General features: G+C 40.9%; 2 protein-coding genes and 1 pseudogene across 3 annotated transcripts in view; 2 read left to right on the top strand and 1 right to left on the bottom strand.

Moving 5' to 3' along the window:
* GREB1 (growth regulating estrogen receptor binding 1) overlaps positions 1 to 3,996 on the bottom strand; it is a 173,053-nt gene extending 169,057 nt beyond the window's left edge. Inside the window, exons 1-2 of the mRNA XM_037812669.1 lie at positions 3,945 to 3,996; positions 3,213 to 3,316 (exon numbers count right to left, since the gene is read on the bottom strand). The gene's annotated coding sequence lies outside the window, so the exon portion shown is untranslated. The remainder of the gene's footprint in view (positions 1 to 3,212; positions 3,317 to 3,944) is intronic.
* A 657-nt stretch (positions 3,997 to 4,653) lies between these two features.
* Positions 4,654 to 23,244, top strand: E2F6 (E2F transcription factor 6). 2 transcript variants are annotated; one of them, XM_037813178.1, is made up of 7 exons: positions 4,654 to 5,020; positions 13,655 to 13,709; positions 16,290 to 16,506; positions 17,684 to 17,839; positions 19,076 to 19,190; positions 21,855 to 22,002; positions 22,473 to 23,244. In XM_037813178.1, the coding sequence occupies exons 1-7, from the start codon at positions 4,892 to 4,894 to the stop codon at positions 22,520 to 22,522; spliced, it is 870 nt and encodes a 289-aa protein (XP_037669106.1). In that variant the 5' UTR covers positions 4,654 to 4,891; the 3' UTR covers positions 22,523 to 23,244. The 2 variants fall into 2 exon arrangements, with proteins under 2 accessions (XP_037669106.1, XP_037669107.1); XM_037813179.1 differs by having other exon boundaries at positions 4,996 to 5,020; positions 16,366 to 16,506.
* LOC119516734 lies at positions 10,380 to 12,909 on the top strand (annotated as a pseudogene).
* Positions 23,245 to 24,418: the final 1,174 nt, after the last annotated feature.

The following is a 24,418-nucleotide window of genomic DNA, read 5'->3' as shown; positions in this document are numbered from 1 at the left end:
GGCATTTCTTTCCACACGCACCAAACATTTCCCTCCCCTCCCTCCCTCCCTCTCTCCTTCTCCCTCTCTCTCCCTCTCTCTCTGGTTTATGTTAACTGTCATTTTTTGTAAAGAAAAATGTTTCTACCAGCAAAGGTACATGCTTAAATTTGCTTAAAGCATCCCAAAATGTGAATGGGTGGGGTTTGGCTTGTTTGGGCACGTGGTTTACCAGAGATACTCAGCTGCAACTGTGGGGCACCACGCATGTCCCAGACCTGGAGTGGCCGATCCTCGTGGAACCCTTAAACCCCAATCCCGCTGGCACCCACCGTCCCGGGACCTTGCCACGAGACTGGGAACCCCAAAATTCAGAGGCCTGTTCCCTGGGGTCCCGTGCAACTGGCGCCACCTCATGGACACTGGAGGAATCGGTGCCCTCTGCTGGGTGCTGGGCACAGGGCGCGGCCAGAGCCGTCCTGGGGGTGTCAGATTTCAGGGAGAAAATACAGGGGAGGGAGTCGGAAGGGCGAAACCAGTTCGGTGGAACCAATATGCTTTGTAGGGTACTGCATGGGAGGTGAACAGCCAAATAGAACCCATCTGACAATCAGCAAGACACCATTACCAAGCTAAATCCTACTTGCAAAGAATTCTAGTAGAATAGAAGGTGAGAATCCAGCTTTAATGGGATTTACTTTAAAAATTGGGTGGCAGTGTAGGCACAGTTAGCAGTTAGCTCCATAACCAGAAAAGACGAGATTATACATAGGTATGAGTGAGACAATATGATCCAGTAACTTACTCAGAAATAAATCATCTGTCAGCTCGGCAGCATTCAAGGACAACTTCCTCATCTCCAGTAGCAGTTACAGAAAAGTTACGCAGAACCAAAGAAGATGTGAAGATGAAAAGCAGCGTCACTGTATGTGCTAACTCATCACACGTAAGCTCATCGTTCTCTTGCTCTTTCTCTCCAAAGAACACCTCTTGGGAGGTTATTCCTCTACTGATCAATGTAATAGTGTATACCATATCTGAGTATCATAGTGCATCCCCAAAACTGCATGTATATCTTACCATTATGTCAGACTGTTAGTCAAAGTGATTGGAAAACTGTTGTCAGCATCAGCAAGGAAAAATTACCATTCTGGCAGCTGGTAGCATTTTTTTTTTTTTTTTGGTACCATAAACCAAAAGCTTTATTTGCGAATTATCTGATTATACATACATTAACAACATAGAGTTGATACATGATCTTCTCTTCTGTGTTTTTCCATTTACATTACAAATTGTTTTCTGTTTGACCCCAGTTATAGCAAATTTAAGAGTTGCACAAAAATTCTGGAAACAGGCCAATCTAATAGACATTTCAGCAACAATTCTTATTTCATACGTATTTGTAAGCAATAATCTATTGACAAATATTTAATATCTTTGCCTATTGTTACAAAATTCTGCTTTTGACATCTCCACATCACTTTACGACCCTTCATTTTTATATTAATTTTTTTTGCCTTTAATGCATTTTTATTGTGAACTTCAGCATATATACTTTCAAGGTACCATTTAACTAGAGAAAAAATTTCAAAGAATGTCATGGATCATAATTCCACAAATTCAGACATTTTCATTATTATAAAATATACATACAGAAAGATGTTAACTTTTTCTGTACAGCTCAACAAGCAGTCAGTTATAGAGGTAATTTCAAAAATTGTTATCAGTTACAGTTCCACAGTTTCAGTTCTTTCCTTATTGTGCAATACAGGGTATACACAGAGACGTGAAGACCTTCAAAGCACAATTCAATGAGTAGCAATAGAGCAAATTTCAAAGGATGTTATAGGTTGCAGATCCGCCGTGTCATTTACCTCCTTCCAGCTATTCCAACACCCCAGCATCTAAATATATATATATTTATATAAAGTTTCAGTATTCATAGACCCTTGTTAAATCTTATTCGTTTGTTGCTACCCCTTCCTCTCACTTAATCTCTTTCTCCATCTTCAGGGGTGTCTAGACACTGAGCACCCTAACTTGTTCATATCGAGAAGGGGTGTCAACAGTATGGGGAAGGGGGGCTACATCTGATTGTTGATCCTAAAGAGGCTGTTGCCTATGGGTTTTAGGACTTGTCTGTCATAGGAACACTCTGGTGGATTTAAGTTTCTGAGAGATAAAACTTAGTGAGTGAATCTTTTATAGAATCTCAGGTAGGGACCTAGGTATTTAGGGACTACTTTTGGTAAGGGCATGGTGTACTGTGGTCATTTGGGATGTCTAGCTGGAGCTTGTATAAAAGAAACCTCCAGGGTAGCCTCTCAACTGTATTTGGCATCTCTCAGCCACTGTGCCTCAGCTTGTTACCTTTCTTTTTCCCCCTTTTGGTCAAATAGGCGTTTCAATCCCTCGCTGCCAGGGCCAGGCTCATTCCTGGGTGTCATGTCCCATGTTGCCAGGGAGATTCATTCCCCCAGGAGTCATGTCCCCCATGGGGGGGGGGGATGGTCATGAATTTATTTGTGAGTTGGGCTTAGAGAGAGAAAGGCCACATCTGAGCAACAAAGAGGTTCCCTGGAGGTGCCTCTTAGGCATAATTACAGGAGGGCTCAGACTCCTATTTACAACCCTATATTTCACAAGAGCAAGCCTCAAGCTGAGGGCTTGATTTATTAAGTAGTATGTTCCTAATTTCACTTAATATGTATTCTATCCCAAGATAAACAGTTTCTTACATTATCTTCACTTAGTTGTACAATCATCATCAGTCTCAACGTTAAACCATTATCATAACATAATACATCCCAGAGCTCTTATCAGCTGCTAATTATTCATCCCTAGTATTAGGGTAGTGTTGGTAAAGTATTCCTAGTAAATATAATCATTAATATGTAATGGGTAGTTTTTCCATTCCACTCTGTTGTTAACCCTCTGCACCAGTGTCATACCTTATAAGTATATCATGCTAACGCTTATTTAGGTTTGTGGTGCTATTCTGTGGGTTACAACATGCCTTTAAACATTTACAAACATGTTCACCTTCAATGCATCACTGATACTTAAAATCCCATTAACGAGCCATAGTCACACGTGACCATTCCCATACCATTAAGATCATTCTCATTATCATGTCTGTACATATTAGATTATCATTCCCTCTTCACTAACTTCTATTTCTAGGTCTTGAAGGAGGGGGGCTTACACAGCAGGGAGTGAAGGAAAGACCTTACCAGGCAGAAAACAGCGGCCCTGAAGGCACAGCGACTGAAGGCCGCTGGTAAGTGCTGGACGCTGGGGCTCGTGGGGTGGGCGAGAGCGTTGCGTCCGTGCAGGCCTGAGGAGAAGACGGGGAGAGTCGCTCGGTCAGTGCAGACGGGGCGACGGCGTGAAATTAGAACACGATCCGGTTTCTTCCTCAGCAAAAGAGAGAGACTGGGAGTAGCACCATGTTCCCCCTGGGTGGTGCATCTTCACCAGCAGGGGATGTACCAAGTTTTTAGGGGGCACTCAGATGAACAGTTTCATTTTAATAGTTAGAATTTAATCATGTACATGTGCGTTCTCCGCTGAGGTGGTGTCAGAGGGGGCCTTGGAAAAATTCAGGCCTTTCATTACCAGCCAGCGGGACGCCGTCCCTCCTCCACACTCGCGGTAATGGCAGGCGAATTATGCTGGTATTTAAAAATAAATATATGTAAATTTTCAAGGTGAGCTGACTTAAAGACCAGTGTTAAGTAAATAATGGAGATGGGTACACATGGAATGGCTGACGTTGTAGAAGCACGGGTGCCTTCCGGCGCTAGGAGTCTGCAACATGCCACAGCCTTTAGCGCCTCCTCGGGGCTGTGGCTGGTAAAGGCATCTTGTGATGCTCTGGGGAATTCTCCGTTTTGCAAAAAAAGCCCAACTTCTAGAGACCTTCTCTGGGGCGACCACCTAGCCAGCCCTCACCGAGCACCCACCGGGTTCCTCAGCCTCGGCGCGGCCGCAGGGCGGACGCGCGCTGGTCCGGGCATCTGCATTCACTCATTCACTCAGTCATTCATTCACTCCTCCCCACAGCAGCCTCACGTCATTACCCCGTTTTACAGGCGAGGAAGCTGAGGCCCAGGGAGAGGGAGTGACTCGCCTAAAGTCTTCTAATTTGTAAGGAGGCAGGCCAGCGTTTGAAAACGCACCTCCTGGCTCCACTTAAAATGTTCTGTTCATCTGTCTCCCCCCCTGGAATCGGAGATGGAGTCTGCGCCGAATTAAAGCGGTTCACTCCTGTGCCCACCACAACACCTGACGCAGTAGCTGGTCAGTAACTGATTCGTGACGGAAGGGAGGGGAGAAGGGAACGGATAGCTAAGCAATTCCGCCATGGTTTGATTACCTCAACATTTACTAAGCAACAACTCTGGGCAAGCGTCCGTGTTGTGCGGAGGTTGCTACAAAAATAAATGAGCAACCCTGCCCGCCGAGGCCTTCCCACTGTCAGGGTCAAGAAGTCCGAGGCCGCCCCCATTCCCTCCCTCAGCATCCAGCTCCATCTTTTCCTTTTTCGGCGCCAGCCTCTCCGCACGCTCCGCTGTCCAGGTTTTCCCCGGCTCCGGCCGCAGGGAGGAGGTCCGTGCGTGGGAGCGCCCGGGCCCCAGCAGGCACGCGCAGAAGGCGCGGCGCACTGCGCATGCGGAAGATGGCGGCTCCTGTGGTTTGAGTAACCGTGGGCCGCTTCCTCCTGCTGCCGCCGCGGTAATTCTCCGGTACCTGCAAATAGTGGCACGATTGTTCGCCAAGCAGCCTCGCCAGGCGCTGCCTCCGAGCGGTCCCGGCCCCGGTGCGGGCCGGATCCCCGAAACCCGTGCGTTGGGGGCGGCGGTTGAGCCAGAGAGAGAAAGCCGGAGAGCTCGCGGGGTGCGAGGGGCGAATGGCCACCGGGCTCGGCAGCATGAGTCAGCAGCGACCCGCGAGGAAGCTGCCCGGCCTCCTCGTGGACCCGGCGGAGGAGACCGTGCGTCGCCGGTGCCGAGACCCCATCAACGTGGAGGGCCTGCTGGTAAGCCCCGGGGACCGTGGCGCGGGGGGGGGGGGGGGGGTCCCTAGGCGCAGCCCCCCTCTGCGGGGAAAGCCGCCGGGGTCGTCGTCTAGACCGTGAGCTCCCCTGGGCTGGAACTGCGGCTGCTGCTGGGTCACGCACAGTGGACTAGTCTGGTCATTCGCTTAAACTCTTGTCGCCCCATCCTTCCAACTTGCTTGCAAATGTGTTGGCTTTCCTGGCGCTCAACTCGGCCACAGAGTACTGTTGGAGAAAATTGCTCAATTTTGCACAGTGAATTCACATTTTTCCATCTCAACTGGACTTTCGGTGTATCTTTACAATCTATCATTTTTCTCCTAAGCGGCCTCTCCTATTCTAACGCTTAAATGCAGCCAATTAAATAAAACCTTGTGTATGCCTCACGTATTCTCACATCTCCCTATTCAGCAAAGTATCTTCCATTCTGTTTTGCGGAGAAAAAAATGGTCGGGAGATTGGGCTTCCTTCTTGTAGAAGGTTAATTTCCTCTATACTTGTTCTAGACTAGATGCTGTTTTCTCTGGTTCTCAGGGCCCTGATGAATCCATCATTTCCCATTTCGTCTCATGGTTTCACCTTGTCTGCTAGCTTCCCATAGTTAGTAAACAGTGAAAAGTTATATCCGGGTTCCATGCCAGATAGTTTATGAGATTTAATATCAAATTTACCCGATTTAATTCCTCACAGCAATTCTAAGGGATAGGTACTGTCATTCTTGTTTTACAGTTGTCAAAATAGACTTGGGGATGTTAAGTGGCTTGTCCATAACTAGAAAGAGGAGAAGCCTGGATTTAATTTCAGAATATGAGACTACAGGTGATAAATTCTTGACTGTTTAGCTGCATGATTCTTCCCTTAATTTCATATCCCCTTCCATCTGCAGTTGCTCTTCCCCTTCTTAAAAAGAAGTTGTCTACACTCACTGTATCCACTTCCTCACCTCTCAGTATCACCTCAACCTACTGCTGTGGAAGTTCTGCCCTCACCACACCTCTAAAACAGTTCTAACTAAGGTCATTGGCAGTTTTTTATTCTAGTAGATATTCCACTCCGGTAGCTTTGACACAATTAACCATTCACTTTGTTTGAAACTCTCTCCACTTAGCTTTTGGCATCACATACTTTTGGTGCTCCATTTTCTTATCTGACCTCTCCTTGTGCTCATTTGCAAAGTTCTCTTCTTCTTCCCATTCCTTTAAATGTTATTTAAGTCTGAAGGCTTGACTGGAGGAGGACCCACTTCTAAGCTTATCCCCATAGTTATCGATAGTCCCTTGCAGGCTATTGGATTAAAGGCCTTAATTCCTGGCTGGCTCTTAACTGAAGTCTTTCTCAGTTCCTTGCCTTGCTTGCCTTTTCTTAGGAGAGCTCACACATGGCTGCTGGCCTCCCTGAGATGTAGCAAGAGAAGGTGAGCAAGATGAGAGCTACAGTTTCTTTATAACTTAATCTCAAAGTGACTTTCTGTCACTTGCCATATTCTGTTCACTAGAAGTGGGTCACGGAAATTCAGTCCATAATCCAGTCAAGGTGGTTACACAGACCAGGAATACAGAGGCAGGGATATGGAGCCATGGTAAAGGCTGCCCACTACAGTCCACCCTCTGGCCCCCGATTAACACCCTTCCCTCATGTAAAATACACTCTCCTTCTCCAGAGGTCCTCCAAAAATTTCATTCCATTGCAGCGTTAGTCCAAAGTCCAGAGTTTCAGTCAGGTCCAGCCATGGATGAGGCCCCTTGGTATAGCTTCTTAAGTACAGCTCCTCAGGTGCAGTTCTCTAGATCTTTAAACCTGCGAACCTAAAAAGACAAGTCGTTTGATCCCAAAATACACACACAACATATAGCAAACATTGGTGGGATAGACATAGGGTAACTGCTGTAGATGTTCTTTTCATAAAAGAGGAAATGAGAATCACAAGTAAATGGTCCATAGTAATTCTGAAATCCAGCAGGCCACTGTTGGAAGTTTCTTTAGGTCTCAAGGCCTGAGTATATAATTCTCCATGGTTCTTGGCTCCACCCTCTGGATTCTTGATTCTACCCTCTGAGTTTTCCTTTCTTTTTCATGAAAGATAGTACCTATTTGTGACTGAGTAGTTATTTCAGTCTGCTTTCCTGCCAGTTGAATTGGGTGTCCAAGAGCCTCTTTTCACTTTGAACTTTCTGTCCCTTTCTGTCCAAGCTGGAAGTGTTTTTGTTGATATAACTCTCAAAAACTGGGTGGGCCTCCTGTGGATCTAAGTGGACATAAGTCCCACCCACCCACAAATCCCTTCAAGATAAACCCAGAACTACCTTGGGCTCCTGCTGAAATGGCTGAGGGATATACCCTTAAGCTTCCCGGAGGTCTTAACTGTTTTATTGAGAGGATCTGTGATAACTTGTTTTTAATCTCCTTAAGGGGCCTTTTGTGTGACTAAATAGGTCTTTGATCTTTCTGACATCTTAACAAGAAGTTTTACAGTCACACCCTCGCTTTTATCCTTAGATCATGTTCTGGCAATGCCTTTGATTTGATCTTTTTCAGAAGCCATTTCCTAATTTTAACTTCTGGAGAGGCTGAGAATTTTTAAATCTTGACTTTTTTAATAGTCTCTTCCTCAGTTTATCTCTCCACCCATTTTACTATCAACTGCAGAAAGAAAGGAGATGCTACCTTCAGGACTTTGCTTGGAACTCTCCTTAGCTAGATTACCCAGGTCATCAACATATTCTACCTTCCACATAACTGCACATGGCAGTGCTGCCAAGCCCTCTGCTATTATGTAATGAGGGTACCCTTCTGCCAGTTTCTAATACATGTCCCCCCCCTTCCTTTTGAACCCTCCCATAACAGTCGAAGACTATTTAGTCTTGAATGGACTTGAGTAATTGTACTGTGGTTGTGTAAGAGAATGCCATTGAAATATTCACTGACATATTTTGGAGTCTGCAACTTAGACAGTTCAGGAAAAAAATACTGGGCGTGTAGATATAGAGAAAAAATGATAATGCAAACAATAAAATGTTAATATTAGGGAGATTTGGATGAAGGTTATATGGGAATTGAATTCTTGATACTATTTTTGCAACTTTTCTGTAGGCTTAAATTATTTCAAAACAAAAAGTTAAAAAGAAAATGCGTGTCCTTGAAAGGAGCCCACTTGGTCAGTCTCCCATTGGGAGGGGCTGCAGTTCCTTGGTGTGTAAGTGGGAGCCTCTGTGTTCTGGTCTACACTGGGCTGGAGAGCCCACTCGCCTCCCGCCGCAGGCAGAGGGAAAGGCCTTGGATGGCTTGAGGCCTAGTGCTGGGCTAGCTTTCGTTTACTTTTCTTTTTTTAATAGCTCACTAGCTTTTGGTTGAGGAAACATTTATTCAGTCTAGATACTGATACTGATGGGATGGGTGTGGCTCAGGAAAGATACCCTTCTAGGATAAGTGGGTTGCAGATAATGAGCAGCCTACCTATTTGGAAGCAGTTAAGTACTGGGCCCTGCTACTCTAAATCAGAACAGAAGGCTCTGCAGCCTGTGAGCTCTGCGTGCTAATCCCTTCTGCTTGCAATTTCAGGACTGCAGTAATAACTATAGTAAAACTTATTCTAATACTATAGAACTTAAAGTGCTGTGCTACAGATACATAAATAACTGGTGAAAACTTATAAACAAACTTGAATATATTTAGCAATTTGGGATGTAATAAGAGGTGCTATGGGAGTTGATTTTTTCATTCAAGAATTTTGCTACAATAGGTTTGTTATGTGGAAAAAAATTTAATTAGATCCCATCTCATACTACATTAGCACAAGAGTTAAATGTAAAAATAGCAATAGCCATGTCATACTTGTCTTGTGTTTGACGTTAATAGGGATGCCTCAGTGTTTTGCTGTTGGGTGTTGTATGTGCCAGTCACTGTTGTAAGCCAGAAATAGTGTCTGCCTCCAAGACAGGCATCCCCAAGTCTAATTTTACACACCCTGGCAGGTCCACATGTAACTTTAAATTCTGATAACTAAATTAATTTTACTCAGTATGCTATTGCAGTGGAATTATTCCGGATCAAGTTAACTTGCTGATGGGGGCAATCATCTCAAGAGTTACTAACATTGATGAGCAAAGAGCTTTTTAGCTGCTCACCTTGCCCTCGGGCTTCCCCAGGCCCCAGGCCTTTTGTCACATTGCTGCCACATGTAAACATTTCTAAGCCACAAACATGATTACTTCATATTCTTGTTCAGAAAACTTTGGTGATTCTCCACTGGTGAGGACTTACACAGGCCTCCATGCTGACTGTGGTGCTAGCATATCCTTCCAGCTTCAAAGTTGTTTTCACACCGGCCTCAAAAGTGTTCACAAAATGTGCCATGCAATTTATCTTTCCTTACCTTTGTTCATTCCATTTCCTGTGCCAGGAAAACTTACGTTTCTCCTCCCTCCTCGCAGTTTATTATTCAGGCAAAATCTGGTTTGTCCTTCAAGACTCAAAGAGTCACCTTCTCTGAGTCCTTCCGTGATTTCCCTCTCTGGGTGCACGCTTAGTGCTCTGGTTGCAGCTTCTCTCCCCTCACCCGTGGAGGCCCCTTATCCTGGTTTAGCTGCGTGCGCCAGTGTTTTCTCTTAGACAGGAGCTCAGTCTGAACCCATCCTGTCCGGTGGTATGTGCATCAGGGACTCCCGGTACACTGTTCTAAGTGTGAGGTCAGTATGGGTTTCTGTTACACTCTTTTATTGTAAGGTTTTATTTTATTTATTATTTTGTGCAAAAACAATTTCTAAATATTTTGCAAGTGTTACAGCCAACTTATGCAAACTTTCATAGCCTCTAAATAGCTGGTAAAATGGTGAGCATTGATAATGGAGTTAATGCCAATTTGCTGATTGTTTCAGGAATTGACAAAGCACTTTTTATTAGTCTAATACCAAAGTTTCTAGTCATCCACAGCATGCATTATTTTTTGTCGTTAGAAATGCTGCTGTTTTTACATTAATTGTAACTGGAATGAATGGCTGCTTATGAAAGTTTGTGAGCAAATTTTTTGGAACCACTTATATTTAAATAGCAAGGGGTGGGCCGAGATGGCTGCAGCAGTTGCGCGCTGGGACTGCTGCAGTGTGGTGTGGCAGAATTCAGCATACATTTAAAATAAAATGACAACCTCCTGGAGTGATCAGTTACAGAATGCAGCAGATATACCTGCTAATATGGATAAGCATGCCCTTAAAAAGTATCAGCGAGAAGCTTATCATCAGGTGTTTGTGAACCGAAGTTTAGCCATGGAAAAGATAAAGTGTTTTGGTTTTGATATGGATTACACACTTGCTGGAGCCAGTGTAACTCCTTCAAGACTGGAGTGACACACTCTTCATCTGCATCTGCCTCATTCAAGTCCCCTGAGTATAAGTCCCTGGGCTTTGAACTCACTGTGGAGAGATTAGTTTCTATTGGCTATCCCCAGGAGCTACTCAGCTTTACTTATGATTCTACATTCCCTATCAGGGGGCTTGTCTTTTGACACATTATATGGAAATCTTTTGAAAGTTGATGCCTATGGAAACCTATTGGCCTCTTGGTCTGTGCACATGGATTTAACTTCATAAGGGGACCAGAAACTAGAGAGCAGTATCCAAATAAATTTATCCAGTGAGATGACACTGAAAGATTTTACATTCTGAACACACTGTTCAACCTACCAGAGACCTACCTGTTGGCCTGCCTGGTAGATCTTTTTACTAGTTGTCCTAGGTATACCTGCTGCGAAACAGGATTTAAAGATGGGGACCTCTTCATGTCATACTGGAGTATGTTCCAGGATGTAAGAGATGCTGTTGACTGAGTTCATTACAAGGGCTCCCTTAAGGAAAAGACAATTGAAAATCTTGAGAAGTATGTAGTAAAAGATGGAAAACTGCCTTCGCTTCTGAGCCGGATAGAGGAAGTAGGGAAAGTATTTCTTGCCACCAACAGTGACTATAAATAGACAGATAAAATTATGACTTTCCTGTTTGATTTCCCACATGGCCCCAAGCCTGGGAGCTCCCATCGACCATGGCAGTCCTATTTTGACTTGATCCTGGTGGATGCACGGAAACCACTATTTTTTGGAGAAGGCACAGTATTTAGTATGGATACTAAAACTGGAAAGCTGAAAATTGGTACCTACACAGGTCCCCTACAGCAAGGCATTGTCTGCTCAGGAGGTTCATCTGATACAATCTGTGATCTGTTGGGAGCCAAGGGCAAGGACATTTTGTATATTGGAGATCACATTTTTGGGGACATTTTAAAATCAAAACGGCAAGGGTGGTGCACTTTCTTGGTGATCCCTGAACTTGCACAGGAACTGCATGTCTGGACTGACAAGAGTTCACTTTTTGAGGAGCTTCAGAGCTTGGATATTTTCTTGGCTGAACTCTACAAGCACCTTGACAGCAGCAGCAACGAGCGTCCAGAGATTAGTTCCATCCAGAGACGTATTAGGAAAGTAACTCATGACATGGACATGTGCTATGGGATGATGGGAAGCCTCTTTCGCAGTGGCTCCCGGCAGACCTCTTTGCCAGCCAGGTGATGCGTTATGTGGATCTCTATGCAGCATCTTTCATCAATCTGCTGTATTACCCATTCAGCTACCTCTTCAGAGCTGCCCATGTCTTGATGCCTCATGAATCGGCAGTGGAGCACACACATGTAGACATCAATGAGATGGAGTCCCCTCTTGCTACCTGGAACCATACATCAGTAGATTTCAAAGACACTGACTACGAGCGGCACAGTTGACACAGTCTATTAGTGAAATTAAACCTCCCAACCTCTTCCCACTGGCCTCCCAGGAAATTACACACTGCCATGATGAAGATGATGATGAAGAGGAGGAGGAGGAAGAGGAAGAATAAGGAGGAAAACCGAAACTCTGAGCACCCATTAAACATGTTCTGGCATGACTCACAGGAGCAAAAGATGTTCATGTTTGCGTTCTGTTGGGGGAAGGGGGACTCCATCAAAGGTATATCTGGAAAGATTCTGAGGACTTTAAAATATCCTAATCATGGAGAGATTCTTGTTTTAGTTTTGTTTATCTGCACTTTTTGCAGATGGTTTAAAATTAATCGAGTCTGTATTTGGAGAAAGTAAGGGAAAGTCAGGCTGAACTGCATGCAGATGGCTCCCAACATGGCTTTTGCCTTGACTCTTTCCTTTGTTTGTTTTCATCATCAGTGCATCTTGGTGCATTTGTATACACTAAGGGTGGTAAAGGGTCTTGGGGTGGAGCAAGGAAGATGATGGGGAGAAATGACCTGAAGATGCTGTAATGTTACAAATTGTGCACATTACAAATTGTGTTGTTACTCCAAAATCCAACTTTTTCAGTGCATTACACAGTATTGTGTAAGAGGAGAGAAATATATTATTTCCATTATGAAGTGTGGTCTTCTGTTGAGGTCAGGTTTCCCTTTACAAGGCTGCTCTGCTGTTCTATCAGTGGCTTTGCAGGAGTGTTCTCCATTGGCTGCTGGGCTGGGCAGCAGGGAATTTAAGAGGCAAATCTGTGCCTGTGTTGATGGCACAAATGCTTAGTTGTTATCCAAAAAAGTAATCTTTTTCTTACCTGTAATGAATGTAAAGAAAGAATTTAGTTGAAAGAGGAAAAAAGAGCAAGTCCCAGAAAAGGGGGAACCCCCTTCTTAGATTACTGCATAACTGAATAGAATCTACTAGTGTGGGCCACACACTGGAGGCTCATGCTGCCCAGTGCCAGCTGTCTGCCTCTAGGGCTGATTGCTGTATTTCAGAGTTGAGCATTACTAGAGCAGAGGGCACAATCAGTGTGAATAAACTCACTTCAGATCCCAAGTGAAAATCACTTCCTGTTGTTTTGAACAAGAATGACTCATTACTGTATACTTTAGGGTATTATGAGTGCCTGACCAATACAGTGAAAGTTACAATATTTCTAATAGTGTTGTAGACTCTTTCCTTAAACTTCATATATTTTTTTCCCTTCTTATTGTCATTGGTCAACAGGAAACGGTAATGGTAGATTAGCTGCTCTAGAATTCAATAAAGTGTAATGTTTCTAATACTGAAAATAAAAATAAAAAAATAGCAAGGGGTGAGCATTTGCTAGTTTAGACATATTTTCCATCTTTATGGAGTTTTCCAAGATCAGGGGCAGTATCTTAATTGTCTTTGTGTTCCTTTTTAGCCTCAGTGCCTAATACAGTCAATAAATAAATGTCTATTCAGTAGTAAATTCTTACATTCACATTCCTTCTCTCTTTTTCTCTTTCTCTAACTATTTCCATTCTTATGGAAGCCCATGCTTTACTTTGGAGATGCTTTGATTCTCTATTCTTCAGCAATTTTAGAAATTTAAATCTATGAACATTGTCAGATGTGATTACAGTTAGGAGTAGATGTAATTTGGAAGGCGACTACTTCTCTCACACCCAAATTACTACCTCCGCATAGGGGAAAAATACCATTATCCTATCCAATAAAATGCTATTTGTTTGCATAGTTGTTTTTATTTTTTAATGCAATTTTATTGAGATATAGTCACATAACATACACTCCTCCAAAGTAGTTGTTTTTAAATTACTAAATAACATTTGTATTTCTTTTTTTCAGCCATCAAAAATAAGGATTAATTTAGAAGATAATGTTCAATATGTGTCCATGAGAAGTAAGTTGATTCCTAATAAGTTTTGTAGTTTGAACTTCATATGATTACAATGAGTTATTTTAAACATACAAGAGTTGGTGAAAAACTTAAATAAAATGCATTATTTTTACATTGAAGTGTGAAATTTGGAATTTTAGCAGGAACTCCTGAGTTTGGGGCTGAATTATGTGCACAAATGCTGGTTTATTCTCCATCACTTTGGAAATATGTCTAAGGATGTTTTCCCAGAATCCCTGTGAGAAAAAGTATTTGTAGCTGTCCGCAGAATCGAAGGCAGTTTGGCAGCACGCCTCGAGACAATCTTTTGCTCTGCTCGTTTCCTTTAATCTGCTTTACTCTTTCCTTCTTAACCCTGCTTAGACGTCAGCTAAAGGAAAAAGTGTCGGTGGCTTTGGTCCCCAGCCCCTCTGGGTTTCTTGCACGGCTGGTCCTAAAGTCGGATCTGCCTCAGCCCCTGCCACCGAATCCCCCAGAGTGAGCCATTACTGTGTCCCAGTCCACCAGCTTACACCAGTCTCTAACTCAGTTGAGCTCCCGCAGTGCCTGGCACGTAGTAAGCATTGTGCATGGATTATCACAACAACCCTTCAAAGTAAAGGTGTGGATTGTTATCCATATTTAAAGACAAGTCAACTGAGGGCCACAGAGGTTAAGTGACTTGCTCAGAGGCAATCCGAGGCCACTCTGACTTGAGCCCAGTCTTTCTTAACCGCTATGTGAGACTGTTTCTTCTAGTTCAGGTTCTCACTCTCCAGATGGAAATAATGGGGTAGCTTCCTAAGTAGGTTGTCAGCTTGCAGCCCCTTCCAACCCCCTACCCCTTGTATTTTGCTGACAGTGCAATTTTTCTAATGGGAAATGGGACTATGATATCAACTCAAACTAAAAGTCTTCGGTGGTGCTCTATCACCTATAGAGAAAACCCTGATTCCTCATATATTTGATTTTATTTGTTTGTATTACGTTTTTAAGTCATTTGATACCCTGAAAAGGAGCAAGGCAGTAGAGAATGGATAAATAGAAAGGCTAGGCCAGTCAGGGTTGTTTCTTGCCTACCTTTGCAACTTCGTCTTCCAGCATGCCACTGCCCTTACCGATTGGAAAAGTTACAGTACCGGTGGATTCCCTGAAGACACTGAGTTCTCATGTGTTATCTTTTGACATGCTGTTTCCTCTGCCTCACTTAAGTTTCTTGCCCTCCCTCGGGGTGGGAGAACACCTTCCTATGCATCTTTCTGTACTCTAGTTCCAGCATACTCCCATTAGAGGCCTTCTGGTTTCCCATTCCAGTTAAGGTTTTATTTCATGTTCTCTGGTAACTTTGAATACAGCTCTTGGCACTTATCTCAGGGTGTTGTAGTAGAGTTCCTTGTTAGACTACTATACTCCTTTAATTTGAAGACTTTTTAAACTTTATGTCCTCTCAGCAACTGTCGGGTTCAATAACATGTCCAGTGGGTGTTCAATTATTATTTGTTTTTTTATAAAATGACTAAATGATAAGTACTTATAAGGTACTTATCTGGACCTTGTAAGACCATGTCTTGTTAATAATTTAGTATAATGAAATATATCCTTTTTAAAGTTTAGAATTTCACATTTGTAATTTTCCAAGGCCAGTTGTAGAATTGTGAATCTCTTCTATTCCAATAAGTTTTTCTTTTAAATTCCTAATTTACCTGTGTAATCTTAAATATACGAATATAGTAGTAGTTTCTACGTAGAAGGTATTTGTATTGCAAAAAATGTACTTTTGTTTTTGGAGTAACCACCAGTTGTCTTGAAATTGATTGAGATTGTAGAGGTTCTGGATAAGGACATTTTTTGTTAAAGATAGGAAAAATTTTTCTTTTGAAGCATACTGACTGGTATGCTATGGAAGTAGAGAAAAAGAAAACACCTACATGACAGCTGAGTTAAAGTTATTTCTTCTGTAAACTGAAACACTAAGAATTCTTTTATGTACCAGATTAGAAAAGATGAAAAGGATGCTGACATTCACTTCTGGCACGGTGGTGGAGATGAGGCCCTTGAAACACTGTATACAACTGACCGAACCCAAAACTTGGGAGCAGTTGAACAGTATTTATCAAAACTTGTTAACAATACCCTTTGACTCAGTTCTGCATCTTGGAATTTATCAAAAGGAAAAGTATTAAGGAAGCTTACACAGGTTTAACTATGAGGAGGTTCGTTTAATTTAAAAAATCATTTTTAGTATAATTCTTGATAGTAGTATAGACTTAAGTGTTTGTGAAGGGACTTTAAAAATTAAAATGGGATGCAAATGTAAAACTTACTATGTTTGATGAGATACAGTAGACTTCCAAAAATGCACGTTAACTGAAAACTGATTGCGTATTTCAGATACGTCTTTGTTTAGACCTGGGGCAGACTGGTAAATTTTTAATCCAGTTTGAGACATCTGTTTTGAAGGAAAAATTAGCTGTGATTTAGTTGGTGTATAGGAATTTCTATAGGTTTTTTGCTTATTGCTCAGGAGGAAATAAATGACTTTTTTTGATGAACTGAGAAAAATATTTTTTAAAATTTTACAAATATGTTTATTTTGTTTCCCAGAAGCTCTAAAAGCGTACAGACCTCGTTTTGATGTGTCACTGGTTTATTTAACTCGGAAATTTATGGATCTTGTCAGATCTGCTCCTGGAGGGATTCTTGACTTAAACAAGGTTGCAACAAAACTGGGAGTGCGGAAACGAAGGGTGTATGACATCACCAACGTCTTAGACGGAATCGACCTGGTCGAAAAAAAGTCTAAGAATCATATTCGATGGATGTGAGTTAGTTTCAAGCGTTTCGTTGATCTTTCTTTCTTTTCATTGCCCTTTTTCTTTCTCTTCATTAAGGGCAGTACTGTTTAAGCCAGATGTTAGCAGTGTGTTGATAGTATAAAACAAAGATACGACTTGTTAGGAAAGGAGTCTACAAAATTTTCTTGCATCGTTCCATAAGGTACTTAATTTTTTTTTCTTTTGCTACTCAATTCTAAATACGAGTCACAGACTTAGACTATCATTCAAATATTACAGAAAAGTTAAATAAGATTTTCACTTTTCAAAGGAGTATTTCCTTAGTTGCAATTGATTATTGATATGAAGGGAAAATCAGTTTTGGTTCTAAAATAGTAGTTCTTAACACTTTAACATAAGTACTTAAAGACCTTCCACCCCAAAAGTTCTAAGTCAGTAGTTTGGGGAGAAGACAGGAATCTACCTTCTTAACACAAATACCCCAAGTAATTACAACAAATGAAAAATCTACCAACAGAGATTGTAAAATGACTAAATAATTAACATAGTTATTAGAGGAAAGGGGTTTATAAAGGAGGCAATTTTAAAATTCTTTTCATTAGTATAGAATGAATTCGAATTGAATTCCAGTTCGAACATGTTTACTAAATGACATTGAAAAACACTTTAGGGGTTCATATCAAATTGCATTCAGAATCACTAACTGAAATCAGATTTGAAAACTGGAAATCAAAAAATAAGTTGTAACAGCCTTTCCCCTCTTTGTTTTCCATAAAGACTGAAGTGAACATGTTTGAATATCAGTTGTTACTCAGGCCGTTTCCTATTGGAGTAGACAGAAACAGCTGAAGAGAATATTATCTTTTAAGAATAAGATTTTACATGCCACAAATAGTAGAGCTGGGGGTTAAACTAGGTAGTATCAACTCTTAGTTCAGTACTTCCTCTACTGTTACTGATTTCTAGGGTGATAATGCGTTGTGAAAAATGCAGAGTCCCTGTGTAAGGTCAGCAATTAAACATGGGGACAAAAATTATGTACAGGAAAAATAATGGCTTTAGAATAAGTAAGAGCTAGAGTTAAGGCAAAGTTGTGGAAAAACACTAAACATTTGGAACAGTTCCAGTAACCTGACTTACAGTTATCCTTTTCTGATTTCTTAGATGTTATTAAACATGTTTTTTTTTTTAAATATTTTAAAGAGGATCTGATCTCAGCGAATTTGGAGCAGTACCCCAGCAAAAGAAGCTACGGGAGGAACTTTCTGACTTATCAGCAATGGAAGATGCTTTGGATGAGTTAATTAAGGATTGTGCTCAGCAGTTGTTTGAATTAACAGATGACAAAGAAAATGAAAGATATCCTTTAACGCTATACCTTTATTTCTCGGTTTACTTTAAATAGTAGGGTCAGTTTGGGAAATTAAGTTACATATTTAAGATACAAAATTAGACCTTCAGAGGTTGTGTCAGTAAAAATTTAGTAATATAGCCCCAAACATACACAAATAGTGCACCATTGTCTTTAGCTTCTTTGTATAAGTTTCTTTGGGGCAAATTCTGCATTGATGACGTAAGCCAGTTGAGTGACATACCAAGGTTAATATTTCCACTTAAAATTAAAATAGCAGAACATTCTTTTTGTGTTTTTGTAGCCTGAATGCTATAAAGATAATAAAATGTTTGTTAGCTTTTGTTAAAATTTTGTTTTCCCTAATTTGTAAATTAAAGTTTATTTCCGGAACTGAATGAGTTACCGTCTTCATGATCTGTTGTAGGTCCGCAGAAGCTTGGTGTAGCTGAATGCCAGTGCTGCCCGTGAGCGCCGTGTGCCCGGAGGACAGGAGGGCGCGGACTTTCCGTGGCGCCCAGCCTTCTCCTGGGGGCACCAGGGTTCTGCTGCTCTGTTCCCGTGGCAGCCCCCAGTGAGGGTTCCCTGCTCAGTGCACGCAGACTTACCCTTCCACAATACAGCCGTTAAAGGAAAGGAAACGCCAGCAGCACTGCAACCCCTCAGAAGGTCTGTGTAGTGAAAGAAGAGAATGCTCGGGGCAGCACAGTAAAATAAGATGAAAAACATTCAGGTAGTGAGATGGAAAATAATTTTGGATTACTCTCCCACGAACATATGACAGTCCTGAGAAACATATTTTCTAAGATGTTTGTGTTTTTACGTACTTCGCATTTTTCATTCTCGTCAAGACCCTTTTTTTTTTCCTCAAAGTTTTCATAGTAGAATCTAGCAAGGACTAGGGAATGGGAGGAATTTGACTACCTACAGGAGGTGGGTTGTGTTGGAGACCTAGGCTTTATTGATACTTTTCTCCAAAGATTGTCATCATAATTGCAATAATACTATTTAAAGGAGTTCTTTGAGTTTTAAACATTGTAAAACACTTTATAAAATCTTGAGAATTATTTATGAAATAATTATGTGATGTAATTTTTTATGACTGCTTTTCTTCCCTTAATTGTGAGTTTTTCCCATATAAAACTAAAGATATTCTAACATTATATTTGCATTCATGTGTTATCAAAGATAAATTATTTCCCCAAAAAGCAGCATTCTGTTAAGAAATCCTTAACTGATTTTACACTAGCATATGTGACGTATCAAGATATTCATAGCATTCAAGCCTTCCATGAACAGATTGTTATTGCAGTTAAAGCCCCAGCAGAAACCAGGTTGGATGTTCCAGCACCCAGAAAAGTAAGTAGCAGTGCATTTTTAAAATGATTTAACAAAGGAGACCAGCTAACAACTTAGGCTATGCTTTACTGCAAAGTAATTTAATAATTATTATGTACATGTTAGCTATATACCTGTTACTGTTCGAGACACTTTACCTGTTTTAACTCATTTTGATTAACACAACAAGAGAAGTAGTCACTGTTATCCTCTTAAAGATAAGGAAACTCCAGCACAAAAAGATAAAGGAATGTTGTCAAGATCTCACTGGCAGGACCAGGTTTCCAGTCCAAATGTTTTGACTTTGCCGTTTTTGTTCTTAACCATTGTGTTATAATGCCTCTTAGAGGAATCACCAAGAATTGGCCTCCGTTTTGAATTTCCAAAAGTAAGGTCTGGTCTCAGCCAAGGTTCTGGGGAATTAACTCACTTACCAAACTCGTAGAAGATTAACAAATAAGCTAGAATGCTTGGTTATAAATTTAAAATGAAAAATTAAATTTCTGTGTAAATGAAAATATTCTGATCAGCTGCCAGCTACTTAGCACATTCTTTCCCTTGCAGGAAAGTTTGTATTGAAAGATAATAGTCATCAGAAAGTTGCTTGTTAAGGATGGAATCAGAACAAAGGGAAGTGGCCTTTCTTGGGACAGGTCATCAGTTGTGGCAGCCTGATAGACCCATCGGTGCTTTTTATGATGTATCCTTCATTGCTATAGGGATATAGCTGCCTCCTCCCGAGGAATATTGCCACCATCCACCTTGTATTCCAAGCAGATCGTTCTCCAAATGAAACCCCACATTATTACTTGCCAGTGTGTTATAAATTGGTGATGTAACAGCTTTCTTTTACCTCAGTCACACTGAAATTGTGACTTCTCGATGACATTTCCTGATTGTTTTACTTGGATTTAGATTTATTCCAAGTCTTTTAAATAACATTTATATTTAATTTAATATGCATCATTTTGCAGATGTTCAAACATTTTATTTTGTATGCATAACCACTAATCTCACAATACATCCCTACTTTGGGGATATGTTAGTCCATTTTGCAGTGACTCATGGGTTGTTTTCCCCCTTGTTATGAGGTTCTTCAGACTGTAATTGCTGGATCTTGTTGAGCCTTGTGATTGTACCCAAGAGAGTCCCACCTAGGAGTTTCTGCACATGGGGTATTTTGGCCAGCCATCCTCCGCCATAGTCAGAGCAGTAGACAAGAGAACAGTGGGTTCAGGAGAGTCTGCATCCGCAAAGATCCAGAGAAGCAGCCAATCGAGGAGAGACGTGTGGATCTAGTGCAGGGGTTGCAGACTGTGGCCCTCTGATCAAATCTGGCACGCAACTTGTTTTCGTGCACAGAATTTTATTGGTGCACTGCTATGTGCCCATTTGTTCAGGTGCTGTCCGTGGTTTTTTGCTGCTGTTGAAGAGTTGGGTGGTTGTGACACAGGCAGTGTGTCCCACACAGTCAAAAATGGTTGTGCTCTCAACCTTCAGGTAAGAGGTTTGCCAGTTCCTAATTTAGTGGAATGTGAAGTCCTTAGCTGGCTTCTGGTTCTGAATAATGTATAGGTTTCACGTATTTTTTAGAAATAGCTATTATTGTACAAGGTGTGCACTGTTCAAACCAGAACTCAACTTACAACCTAGAATCTGAGCCCTGATGTTTTCTAGCCTATCTTTCTGGTACCAAGAAGCCATAGAAAGGGTGATAAATGAGGTTTCGAGACCCTCTGATATGCTGCACCTACCTGCCTGACTGTTACAAGATCACAGTGAAGTGTGAAGTAGGAAGGGAGTGGCAATTAGGCCCAGGCCTAACCGCACGAAACAAACAAAAAAAAATAGATTTTTGTTACATTCAAGCCAACTCATAATCAAAAAAACAAGAGTCATTTATTATAAGTAGGAACATCCTTAAGAATTTAGCATAATTCTCAGAGTAGGAGCTGCCAATTTCCTAATACCTTATGGAAGAAAGTATTTAATCCTGAGTAAATAAAATATGTAAAGCCAAAGGATGTGAATAATCATGATTAGTTAATAACAGTCTTTTATATGCATATGTAATAAATGAACAACTTTTAAAAAAAATTTCCACACAGTGACATTGGTATCTATTCAACTGATTGAAAATATAATGGCCTGTCAGTCGTCTTCATGGAGCTTCAGTAATAACAATATGTGCAACATCTTAACTTTTTCTCCATGTTTTAAATGACGTGGTATGTAACTTGACTTGCACTTCCTCTTAGAGTTCTTTCAAGTGGACAGAAGAAGGGGCCTTTCAGTTAGCTCAGTAACTCTGCAATGGTCTGCAGATCTGAATACCTTTGTAATTTGCAACTATAGGGAGTTCCGGGGTTCTTTGTCATCAAAGCTCTGAGTTTTGACTCTTGATGTCATCATCATGGACTTAAAGTAGAGAAAGGAGGGCTTCTTAGCTTGGAGGACTTTACTTTATGGCTCTGAAATCATTGCTGTGTGACTAAGTAGCATTTTGACTGGATGAATTGGTCAGTGGGTTGATGTAACTAAAGTGAAGCACATGATTTTCTCAAGTATATGATAGAAAGGAAAATACCTGAATATGAATTTTCAGAAAGGTTCCTTTCTAGTTCTTATAAAGAAAAAATATGCTGAATAATTATTCATCTTTTTTTCTTCTGTGTCTTTTGCTAGGACTCTATAACAGTACATATAAGGAGCACCAAAGGACCTATAGACGTTTATTTATGTGAAGTGGAGCAGGATAACACAAGTAACAACGTACCTGAAGATGGAGGGACCCCTTCATCTGAAAACAGGCCTCCAGAGCATCCTAATGAAGGTGAATACACTTCATCTGGAAAACTTAGGAGCCTAGTGACTTTTACAGATCACTTATAGTTTTTTGAGTGTGTATTATGGCCTTATAAATATTTTTACTCTTAACCACAAAAACATGAGTTTTCCAAAAAATATTACAAGGTAATTCTTAGTGTAGTTTAGAATATTTCTAAAAATGTAACTGTGGGGTTAAATTCCTTGTAATTTTGTTATCAGTGAAAACTTAGAATTATAGTTGGCACTTGGATGGCCCCAGCTGATTATGTGCTCTAAGGCATTTCAAATACATAGTTGAGTTTTAAAAAATTAGCCTTATGCCATTAACATGAGAATATGGGTTCTGGACCTGGGATATTTAAATTTTTTTAATTACTTATTCATTTATTTTTAGCAGTTGAATTGTATGCCGTTACCCAACTGCCTTTCAAACCTTTACCTAGGAGAACTTCTCTCTTGTATGCTCTTTTTCAGAAGAAAATCCTCCTCAGCAAAGTGAAGAATTACTTGAAGTGAGCAACTGACTCCCCGTAGCATTTGAGAATTCATGTATTCAGTTTTTTGGGGGGACATCCTAAGTGGATGAATTATGCATTGAATTCGATTCTCAGAGCAATAAATCATCTCTGGAGTTGTCTTTTTCCAGTTAGTACATCATTAAGGACAGTACTATCTCCTTCCTAATCAGTAGTGTTAGGAGCAGTCCACTGCTTAGATTGATGGATAATTATGGTTTTTGCATTTGAAAGCAACTCTTTATAATTATTTACTGCTTCTTGTCGGTGAAAGAGACATCTTGTCTACTGAAATAACTTCATCACAGAGCGTCACTGAAACAGATGATCAGACCTGATATGGATCGTTTTTTGTGGACTCTACCCTTTTTCTTCAAGGATTATGTATAGTATATAAAAAGAAATTGCCTTACACTGGTTCATGTTTGCATTTAACTGTTGTAAATTGAATAGGTGTACACAGTGAATCTGAATGTGATGTCTTTGTAAATATCTGTATAATGTTTAGATTACTTACAAAAAATGTCTAAGTGAAACTTCACCATTGTACAGCCAAACAATGTATATATAGAAAGTAACTGACAAATTCTCTAATTTTTTCGGTGTCTGTAACTTACTCGAATCCTCTGAATGAGGATTAGAGGAGACTTTTCAAACTTCTACATGTAGAAGTATCATAAATGTGCTGCACATTTAAAGCTCATGGATATAATTAAAGTATTTTAATATGATTCCCAGTGCTAAAATTGGAGTCTGTTACTTCTTGATTTCAAGCTACTTGCAGATTATCGTGTCCCACCAGACTGGTTGCATGTCCCAAGGCTTTATAGCCAAGTGCAGAAATCCCATCAGGTGTAATGACTCAATTAGGTAATGACCCATTGTGAGAAATAAATTCAGTGATGTTCAAAATTGGGATCTATTGTAAAGCTCTTTGCAAGTAGATTTTGCAGTATAAGCTTGCAACCTTGCTCTCAGTCAAAGACGTTTTACTTACAATAAGCTGTACCCTGTCCTCATCCCAGCCCGTTCCCACATTTCCAGTTATCTAGCCGTTTCTACCTCACTGGGTAGTCATTTACCACTCCGTGCCTCAGTTTACTCAATAGTTTGCCATTGCACTATGAGCTCCTTGAGGGACTTGGTCTTATCCTTTGTTATATCCCAGCACCTTGTACCACACCTGGCACATAAAAAGTGCCCAATAAATATTTGAACAAATCAGTGAGTGAGTGAATTGTAAAAATTAGACTAAAATACTTGGGTTGTCGATCATACTGGATTCCTGTGAGCATCAATCAAATTCATGTTGTAAGCCCTGGGTTCTCTTACTTTCAAAGAAAGTTTTGAAGCAACTTGAAATCAAGACCATGTAAAATAGTATTAAAAATAGGAATAAAAAATCAGAATTTTGAAAAGATGCTGCTGATAAAATTGGTTTCCATGAGAGAGGCTAGATTTAGTTCAAATTCCCTTAAGTTTGCTTTTTGTAAGCTATGCTGTGACTAAATGAGCTAATACAGAGAGAGATAAACGAGTGTTCAGGATTCATGTCCCTCTAAGCTCCAGCGGCTTTCCCAGTTTTCCTCCTCTGCGGAGCACCAGCCTGCTCCCTCCCCGCAGCCCCTGTTGGCTTTCTGCTGTCTGCCTAGGAACTGCTGACAGTGGGCCTCTCTCTGGTTGATCTCAAGGCTTCTTTCCCTACTGCCTCTCTTTTACAGGCATACCTCGTTTTATTGTGCTTCGCAGATAATGTGTTTTTTACAAATTGATGGTTTGTGGCAATCCTGTGGCAAGCAAGTCTGTCAGTGCTAAATTTCCAACAGCGTGTACTCACTTTATATGTCTGTTACATTTTAATTAAGGTATGTACATTGTGTTTTTTTTAAGCCATAATGCTGTTAT

This window comes from Choloepus didactylus, chromosome 20 (genome assembly GCF_015220235.1).
Source record: "Choloepus didactylus isolate mChoDid1 chromosome 20, mChoDid1.pri, whole genome shotgun sequence".
Classification (NCBI taxonomy): Eukaryota; Metazoa; Chordata; class Mammalia; order Pilosa; family Megalonychidae; genus Choloepus; species Choloepus didactylus.
Note: the sequence above shows the minus strand (reverse complement) of the source record. Positions and strands in the feature narration are given on the sequence as shown.

Excerpts from the sequence above, each read along its gene's own strand:
- E2F6 (XM_037813178.1), top strand. The coding sequence starts at position 4,892 with ATGGCCACCGGGCTCGGCAGCATGAGTCAGCAGCGACCCGCGAGGAAG. Across the intron at positions 17,840-19,075 it reads GATGACAAAGAAAATGAAAG|ACTAGCATATGTGACGTATC; the intron begins ATATCCTTTAAC and ends AACTGATTTTAC. Across the intron at positions 22,003-22,472 it reads TCCAGAGCATCCTAATGAAG|AAGAAAATCCTCCTCAGCAA; the intron begins GTGAATACACTT and ends GCTCTTTTTCAG.